This window comes from Astatotilapia calliptera, chromosome 12, assembly GCF_964374335.1.
Source record: "Astatotilapia calliptera chromosome 12, fAstCal68.1, whole genome shotgun sequence".
Taxonomy (NCBI): Eukaryota; Metazoa; Chordata; class Actinopteri; order Cichliformes; family Cichlidae; genus Astatotilapia; species Astatotilapia calliptera.
The window spans coordinates 32,374,957-32,384,543 of NC_137433.1; the positions used below are offsets into that span (position 1 = coordinate 32,374,957).

General features: G+C 41.1%; 2 protein-coding genes across 2 annotated transcripts; both read left to right on the plus strand.

The window, feature by feature from the left end:
* Positions 1–5,095: 5,095 nt before the first annotated feature.
* On the plus strand, positions 5,096–6,937 carry selenoe (selenoprotein e). The gene is made up of 4 exons (XM_026188853.2): positions 5,096–5,260; positions 5,493–5,569; positions 5,834–5,912; positions 6,612–6,937. The coding sequence occupies exons 1-4, from the start codon at positions 5,153–5,155 to the stop codon at positions 6,753–6,755; spliced, it is 408 nt and encodes a 135-aa protein (XP_026044638.1). The 5' UTR covers positions 5,096–5,152; the 3' UTR covers positions 6,756–6,937.
* LOC113034365 (transmembrane protein 17A) lies at positions 6,612–9,217 on the plus strand. The gene is made up of 4 exons (XM_026188852.2): positions 6,612–7,461; positions 7,731–7,837; positions 8,208–8,321; positions 8,567–9,217. The coding sequence occupies exons 1-4, from the start codon at positions 7,335–7,337 to the stop codon at positions 8,885–8,887; spliced, it is 669 nt and encodes a 222-aa protein (XP_026044637.1). The 5' UTR covers positions 6,612–7,334; the 3' UTR covers positions 8,888–9,217.
* Positions 9,218–9,587: the final 370 nt, after the last annotated feature.

The following is a 9,587-nucleotide window of genomic DNA, read 5'->3' on the forward strand; positions in this document are numbered from 1 at the left end:
AGACTCCCATTCAATAGTCCCAGTCAACTGCTTCATGAAATTGTAAGTAATTTTCCCCACATGTCAATAAGATGTCATTAGCTAAGGTCACTCCTTCCAGTGAGTGTACTAGCTGTCTTCTTCAGAGGAGAGACATATGTTCCCCCAGTCACGTTTCAAGTGTTGCTCACAGTTTCTTCTTCATGTCCAAATACAGCCAAGTCTATCTAATGGAAAAATAAATAAATCAGTGGAATGCAAAATAGGGCAATGCCCACAATGCCAATCTGCTCCAGAAATGGGTGACGTCATGGTGGCTACGTAGTTCAGCTTTCTGCTAAACATGCTTATTATGCTTTAACCTTTTCTGAGTTAGATGTGAAGATTTAAGGCACGATCGTATCCGTCCTTTACTTGAAAACATACAAAACAGTTACCCTGGCTTTGCTGAGGCTATAATCTATCACCACATCCAGACTTCACTAGTTAGTTTATGTAAAAATAAAAAATGAGACTTTATAAAAAGGAGTGGAGGAGTTCAAGTACCTTGGGGTCTTGTTCGCGAGTGATGGGAGAAGGGAGCCGGAGATTGACAGACGGATTGGTGCGACGGCTGCAGTGATGTAGACGCTGCACCGGTTTGTCGTGGTGAAGAGGGAGCTGAGTGTAAAAGCGAAGCTCTCAATTTACCGGTCGATCTATGTCCCTACCCTCACCTATGGCCACGAGCTGTGGGTAGTGACCGAAAGAACGAACGGCGGAAATGAGCTCCCTCCGAAGGGTGGCTGGCCTCTCCCTTAGAGATAGGGTGAGAGGTTCGGTTATCTGGGAGGGGCTCAGAGTAGAGCCGCTGCTCCTCCACATTGAAAGGAGCCAGCTGAGGTGGTTTGGGCATCTGACAAGGATGCCTACTGGGTGCCTCCTGGGGTCGGTGTTCCGGGCATGTCCCACCGGGAGGAGGCCCCGGGGCAAACCCAGGACACGCTGGAGAGATTATATCGCTCGGCTGGCCTGGGAACGCCTTGGTGTTCCCCCGGATAAGCTGGAGGAGGTGGCTGGGGAGAGAGAGGTCTGGGCTTCTCTGCTTAGGCTGCTGAACCCCACGACCTGGCCCCGGATAAAGCGGATGAAGATGGATGGATGGACTTTATAAAAACAGAAAACACTATTGAATCTCACATTAAAGTTTTGTGTGCTTGAAAAGTAATATTATGCAGTAAGTAATCACTTCTCTTTATGGCCTTTGTATTTTATATATTTTTAATATTGTTTTATATTACCTCTGCAGTGAAGCAGAATTTTGAGGGTTACAGCTGCATGTATTTACAATTCTAAATACTGCACTGTTTTATTTAAAATGTTCATTTGCAGAGCATTTTTATTCAAAATGTCTTATTAAAAGTATATTAAAGTTGAACCGCTCAGTAAACATCCTTGAAAGTTTAATTCAATTTACTTGAATAAAAGCATTTATCTACACAGAGAGTGTACATTGTTCAAAACAGTCATTGTCAACTTGTAAATTAATGAGGTAATAAATACTCTAAAAGAAGCTCTTACTGAAAAGCAGCCATCCTATTTCACTTTCACCATCACGCAGCGAACAAGCTCCAAGAACCGTCCTTGTATTTCATGCCTGTACAAGATAGATTCTCTGCCAAGGCCAGCAGCTTCGCACAGCCTTTTGTGGCCTCCTTGCGTGAAGAAAATTGGAGCCACTTATTTTAGGTCGTAGGTTCAAGCTAAACCACAAGCTAAATCAAACTCGGTGACTCCCTTGAGCCGTAAATTTGCTTACAGTTACTGTCACGCATAGACATTTCCCTAGGTTCTCCTGTTTTTATTTCCTAATTCCCTCTTATAGTTTTTAAATTGAACCTTTAAGTTGTGTTAAGCTGCCCAGCGGTAATGACAGAAGCATCGTGGTGAGCAAGTTCTGCCAAACTATTTGATGCTACTGTACAGCAAGGTTATTGTATGTTTGAAGTGGAGCACACTCATTAGCATTATAATCTTTTTAAAAGTCCTCCACATCCTCCTTCACTTCCTTCAATGCTGCCTCTCTTTTATAAGCTGACTCGAGCACAGCAGGCAGGCAGACATCAGACTTTGCAGCAGCTGCCCCACGGCACCAGACAGATAAGCGCACGCGCGCGCACACACACACACACACACACACACACACACACACACACACAGAGAGAGAGAGAGAGAGAGCAAGAAAAGACAGAGCTGAACGTTTAGAACTTAATCAAGATACATTTTTAACCATCTACTTTGCTTATTCTTGAACATACTTATAGATATTAGCATTGGAGCACAGAGGAGACACAAGAGTCAAACATTTCTCACAAACACCCACAAATAATTGTCCACATCATAAGAGAACAGACACACAGAGTAATTGTTGGTTGCCGGCTGGTAGGCAGCATCCGGTGCTTTGGAGAAAAAGGAAGTGTGTATCTTTATAACAAGCTCTCTGAAGGAGGGAGGATTGCAGTGAGGTGTTGTAGCTTTTGATCTTTTAACAGCTGCTAGTGTTGCAATTTTTAAAACTCCTACTGGAAAAAGTTGCTCAGTGCGAACTTTGTAAATGTTTTCATCATCTCCCGTCTAAGCTCCATAACCTTCCAGTTATTAATGACTGTATTTCCCCTTTGTCAGCAGAGTAATAATAACAACAGCCCCCTTTTGGCATGCACCATGTGATGTAAGCTGAAACATGCTGATTGTGAACACATATGGTATGCATCCACACGTATAGACTGAGGAGTCAGCCTCGGCAAGCTCTCCCCACCCCCACCGCTCATTGTGTGCTTTTCTCTCTCTCTCTTTTTCATGTAAGCCATCCTTTTTCTCAAAATTCTTATTTCTCATTCACTTCTTTTGGGTCCAACTTTCATTGTGAAAGAGAGACCTGGAACAGTACGATACAAAGATGCAGACGTAAAACTGCTGCAAGTGTACAAGCCTGTAGATTTACAACAGCTGCCAAGGGGAGGAAACCCTGTTAAAAAAGAGGACTGTTTTATTGCCGTTTGACACATAATCCCAAACAGTACATGCAGAGCGCAAGACTCTGAGCTGCAACGCTCTGTGTCTGGAAAAGACAGAGACAGAAAGATGGTTTTTGCTTCAGCATTCCAGGCAGGAATGGTTTATTTTTGTTGGAAACATAATTGTCTGTGGCTAGGATTTGGAAGTACACGTTACCCGCCAAACTGCCAGGAAGTGTACATGTGGGTGTTACCGCCCTCTTATGGTGACCTAATGAATTGGAGTTTTGCACAATACAAAGCAGTAGAGTAAACTTGGAGGGCCGAGATGTTTTCTTCCCCCCAGGGTGTTGACACAGTGCAAATGTGCTATGCTGTCACAAGGCCTGATTTCATTGAGAGAGCACAATGGAATTAAACATTGCATAGAAAGAAAGTTAGAAAAGGGAAAGTCAGAATGAAAAAACAGTGGGAACAAGCCATATACTGCTTTCATGGATCAGAATAGAGCTAGTGTTTTGTTCAACTACATAACTGCAGGATTTACAAAATATGACTTAAGAAATGTGTGTCAAGAGAAACATTCTGTTCAAAGTCCTAAACAATGCGGAATAAAAGGATATCGCTGAGACTTAATGGATTAGTCCGATGTTTTAGAAAATATACTTAATAGCTTTTTTGGTGAGAGTTACATGTGAAGATCCCTAACACCGTCATGTCTGTGCAGTAAAGCTCCAGAACTGAACGGTGATAGTTTAGCTTAGTACAATGACTGGAAGTAGGGTAAGGCAGCTACTCTGCCTGTCACAGATAAAAGGATGTATTAAGACTCCATACAATCCCAAAGTGGCTAAAACTGCATATACAGCAGGTATAATGAGCATTGAACACATTACCAAATCCCATGCAGACTGTTTTTGTGTGAAAGAATGGGCCAGTGTCACACCAGAGCAATGCAGCTTCATATACAGTAGGCAAACAATGTAGCTTCTTCTTACAGGAAGCTGTCATCACCAACAAAGGCTTTTGTACAAAGTATGAAATACATTTCAGTAAATGTATTCAATATGTTTTCCCTGCGTCTTTTCTCATTATTAGACATAATTTCTAGACATCTATGATTTGATTTCTTTGCATGTGTGGATTTGATGGGTTGTTAATGACAGTCGATGAGAACTTCATGCCAATAGCAGCTTTAGAAATATATTTACTCAGAAAATTGGTGATGTTTTCAATACTTCTTTTACATGCTGTAAATTAGAATTTTTCTCTGTGTCGTTTGAACCTATGCATAGACAGTTGCATTGTGAAACCTTTTACACATCAGATTGAATGGATGGATGCTTTGTCAGTCTCAGAATTTTTGCTGCTGCCCCCAAATAGTGCAAAAAGTTGTACTGTATCTGTAGCAAATATACTCAATATTTGGCATTGAAATGTTCTGTACACTCAGTGATCTTTCTAATATTTTACTGTATTAGCAGTTATATTCGTCTTCTATGTAAATGTAATTATAAAGCTACATTACTTGGAAAAAATGTGACATGTGGAGGACTTTCTGTGTGTTTCGGTGGGTTTTTTTTCTCTTACAAGTCAAAGAAGTGCAAGTTGGGGTTATCAGTTATTTGAAATTGCCCATAGATGTGAATGTGATCATAGGCTAACATTGTCATGTTCTTATTCCTGCGATGGCAGATGGTTTCATGAAGTTTTTAGTCATGAACCAGTTTAGCTGTATTGGGGGAGTGAGTTGGTAGTAACATGTGGTTCTCTGTGACCATTAACCACCTGCAAGTTTACTGCATGGGAAAAACTGATAAGAGTGCAGATGTTCTGTGTTCCCCCAATGACATCTGATCTGGAAGAAACTATAAAATATAAACCTGGGGGCCCCTTTGACATATAGAAAAACACCCTAACAGCTAACTCTGTTGCTGAATAAGTATGTGGTGGTTACCTACTTGGTAAGCTACCAGCCTAATTCTTATACTAACACACAATCTATGACAGAAAATCACAAAAGTGAGATTAACAGCTCAGCCCAGGTGTGCATTGCTCCCCTACAGAGGTGGCCATGGTCTTGTCCACCCTGAAAAAACTGTCCAAGAGTATTAAAGGGTCACTTATCAGTGCTTCAACTCAGAAAAAGGAGCTAAAGATTTTGCCATCTAGTAAAAATGTGGACCTTCTTGGTGCTTACTCTTACCCTCGCTCTTAGGCTATCCGAAGCTAACAATGACACAGTAGGTGAAGAAAAGCTCATTATAGCCAGAGCTAAACTGCTGGTAAGTATAGAGCAAACTCCTGTGAAGTGAAAAATGAAATCTACACATAATATTCAAAAAACAAGTGAGGAAATAGTGTGCATGGTGATGGATAGGTCTTGTGCTGTCATGGCAGTTTATTTTCTGCTGTAATGTGACACCTTTTTTGTCACCTTTGATCACATAAAGAATGAGATATGTACACTCCTCTTTGTCATGCTGTTTTAACAAATGTCTCTTGTCATCCCTGCAGGCTCCCAGTGTGGTCGGATGAAGCATAAAGAAAATGCCTGAGCTCTATCATTTTCTCATGGAGCGAATGGCTTTATAGTATCCTTGTATTGTTTTCATGTTCCTCAGGATTCTTTGCTAAGCTGTGAGCTTTCCACAAAAATCACTACTGATTTTCTCATGACCTCTTTTGTAAACAAAACAGTATTCCTAGCAAGCTGCCAAGTTCAGTGCCAGCTCTGTGAGCATTCCAAGTAAAAAAAATCATGTTAAGTGAGCCTAAAAATAGCGAAACAGATGGATATGCCTTGTTCTTCACAACCCCCCCTACCTGTTTTCCTTGATCTGCTTTTTCCTGTGTAGCCACAACTTGGAATATGATTCATCGGAAGAGAAGAAACCCCGTCTGATATTCTACAATGAAAAGGATGAGATTGTTAAGGTGAGAAGTGAGTACAGGGACCTTTTATTCCGCTGCCTTGTGATGGAGCTTATCAAGAGATGTCAAACAGGATTCATGTGGGAAAGTTTCGATATTACTTCATGTGATATCAGATCATCTGTCAGATACCAACAAAGAGGATGTACTTGAATGAGAGTTAAAAATAAATACATACAGTATATGAACTTGGGGATTCTGAGAATGGAGCAATATTTTTTGTACCGAGACAGGAGAGTTGATGTGACTTTGAAAATTGTGTGCCTTGAAAGCACTTCTCACATGTCATTTATTTTTCCAGGGTAGAAAACCCCTGTTGCAGTTATTGCCCAATTAGCCTCTCCATTAAAACCAATAAAAATGAATTTTCTTAATGCTGGCCTACATCGAAAAAGAGCCAGGTATTACTGCTTTCTTGAGTAAAGCCTTTTAAATTTTCCATCTAAAGCTTCGTTTAGAGGCTAAAGTTTTTCTAATGTGGCTTCTCTGGGAGATTATAATTTGACTTTAGGTAAGGAGAAACAAAAAAATAGCTGGATCCTCTAAATCTGTAGTGGCTAAACACTTCCAAGTAAAAACAGGGGTTTAGTAAATCATGTTATATCTACATATACAGCTAATATACAAGCATTACTGCCTTTAACCACGTTGTGAACCAAACATGTCTGCCCTCCTGTGTATGTGTATGTGTCTGTGGATCAGACTGTTTCTGTGAAGAAAATGAAGGCAGACGAGATCAGCAGCTTGTTAGACTCACTTGGCTTCTACAAGAGGTCCAAGAAAGGGGAAGAGGTGCCAGAGGAGTTTCAGCATTTTCCCCTGCGCGCCCCCAGGGACGAGCTGTGATGACACCTTGTGGCCAAACTCTGTCTCTGCACCATGGTCACAATAATGACGAGTGAGGCCCAAAGGCCAAAATAAGCCAGGCACCACTCTGATGACTCGCTGGCCGGGTGCATTGAGCAGAGTCTTATGTCATTGTGTTTATCTGCAGAATTTAAATAAAAAGACTATAAAATACACCAAAACCTGCCAGAGTGAACCTTCGCTTTAAATATGTGTACAAAGAATGTAGAATTTTCAAACATACTGCAAAGAGTACGTGCAACTTTATCTCTATAAAGTTTAAGTATCTGCTGAATTCCCTAATTACAAAATCAAATTATCATCATAGATGGACACTAACTTCAAGTAAGCATGCAACTGTTTCAGGCTAATCTTCAGCCCGCCTCCTTCACAATAATCAGATTAGCAGTAGCGTCTGCCAGCATGTGCCTTTATGTGTCCACTTGCATCTCTTCTAGCCTGGTATTGTGCGATTGATTAACTTAAGACAAAAATGAGCAACAGATACTGAAAACATATTTTTGGAACTGTAAACCTCCTGACTCCTTGGCTCTGTCATGATCACCACCTCTGTCAACAATGCCTGTGTTTTACTCGCCTGTTCCTGAAAACCTGCCGCTGGGTCTGGTGTCTATGGGAGGTTCTGTGTTCACAAACAACAGGACAGCAGACAGTGACTTCACCAGGGAGCAAGAGGATGCATCTGGTTAGTTTGTGCTTCCAAAGACTGTTTGGAACTTTAGTTTAATATGTTTACTATACAGCACAATGCTATCTCGTACTGGAGAATGTAAAGGCAGAGATCAGAGATTGGACAAGACATCTTATGACTTAATTCTCAAGTAAATCACAGTGCGCAGATTGCTTCTTTTTAGATCTGTTGTAACGTCAGCTATTAAAGGTTTTTCTTCGTTTGGTCAAATTTCACTTCAGTTTTTCAACTTAATGTTTTGTGCACTGTTATTTGTCTTGCAGTGGTCAACGAGCTGGTTTCTCACCTCCCCCTTCAAATGCTCCTGTATTTCAATATGTTTTATTTTCCTTGTTGGTGGTTTTCAGCTGTGTTCATGCTGGAAGTAAAGGTTAGTGCCAAACACACACAAGAGAATAGAAGTATTCCTCTTGAAGTCAACAGTTCAGGTTTTGATGAACCGAATCTATTTACTAAGCCCAGTGTATCAATTCGAAAACGTTTGACTTTGGCTCCATCTAGTGGTGTCTTCAAAATGAACACTAAGCCTCCTCACATAAACTCAGAAGAGGCACAAGCAGTGAACTCAACATCCACTGTCTTTTTGAAAAATAAAACTTGTTTCATCAATATTTTGAAAAAAAAGTTTACATAAAAATCTAACATGCCTGTGTGTACACACACACACACACACACACACACACACACACACACACACACCTTGATCATGCTCATTAATTACAGCCCTTCACTTTTGCCAGTTCTACTATCTTCCTGGGTACTATCAAGCTCTGCTCATTACTGGGATGATCCTACTAACGGTCATCGAAGTGGTTCGACTTTATCTGGGCTACACTGGCAACCTCAAAGAAAAGGTATTTCAAATTTATATCTTGCACTGAACTACATGAAGCTCTTTTATGAACCCTGAAAAAACACAGAGGAGGAAACTGCGGAGTTTTCTACCTGCTTGTGGCTACAAGTGCCTACTGAGTTTTAGTGAATGTGTGTCTTTGCTTTCATGTGGATTCAACCAGAGCACTTGATGGATGACTGCTGCATCTTTTCATCGTTTGTGCACGCCAACCCAAATTTTCTCTCTTTTCCTCCCTGTCATCAGGTGCCAGAGCTGGCAGCCTTCTGGCTCCTGTCTTTCATGTTCCAGCTGCCAGTGCTGCTGTTCTTCCTGACCGATGAAGGAATTATCATCCTGCCTCTGGAGAGAGCTGTCCACTCCCTCTATCTCCTCTTCCTGCTCGCCCAGATCCTGGCCTCCTTCTTGGCACTTAGAACCATGACCCGAAAGCTCACCCTGCTCTTCCATCTGCGGCAGCTTGGCAAGGTGGACAGCTTCCACCACACAGGGATGAGCCCAGTATATGGGCTTTCTTATCACCGCAGTGTGCTGCCAGTGTCAGCCACCCAGGATATCTACAATTAAAGCAAACATCCATCCTTTCCTAATAACATAGGTATCAAATCTAGTGTTGTAGGAACCACATATTTGAAACTTTCCAGAAAATCTTCAACAGCTGCCAAAGCATGAGTGTGAGCATTCATTTATTATTTAAAAGAAAGCATTTAGAAACCACCTATTTTGTAAAACTCTGCTCTGCGGGTCTGCGTTTATTATGACTGCATAGAATTCAGAACTTTTTAGGCCACTGTTGTGCTGAAATTTGGGTGCTCTAGATCTTTCTGTATGGCTTTTGATGGTGTATAAAATGACAGACCTTTGAAAAATAAAATAAAAATCACATACTAACTCTGATGCCACATTCTGACATTTACTGATGTTTTTAAAAGATGAAAAACAACATTTTAGCCCAAGCCTCAATGTCAAAACTTGATGCCACGTCAGCCAAACTGTCATGGAGTGACACATTTACAGGGGAGTAAGGTAAAACACACTATCAAACAATAAAATTAGATCAGAAATACAAGGCAGTACAGTGCTTGTGGCTGCTTTCATCAGTATTATAGTGTTTCCTTTTTTTCCTTTCCTTTCTTAATGATGATGGATGATGGAGCCTGTAGTGTTGGTGGAATGGAATTATTTTGCCGAGGCAGATTACCTTCTTGCCCACAAGAAAAGTTGAGTCTCTCCCCAGGTATATTTCAGCCTATTTCTGGGAGGACTG

Excerpts from the sequence above, each read along its gene's own strand:
- LOC113034365 (XM_026188852.2), top strand. The coding sequence starts at position 7,335 with ATGCCTGTGTTTTACTCGCCTGTTCCTGAAAACCTGCCGCTGGGTCTG. Across the intron at positions 7,462-7,730 it reads GGAGCAAGAGGATGCATCTG|TGGTCAACGAGCTGGTTTCT; the intron begins GTTAGTTTGTGC and ends TTTGTCTTGCAG. Across the intron at positions 8,322-8,566 it reads CTGGCAACCTCAAAGAAAAG|GTGCCAGAGCTGGCAGCCTT; the intron begins GTATTTCAAATT and ends CCCTGTCATCAG.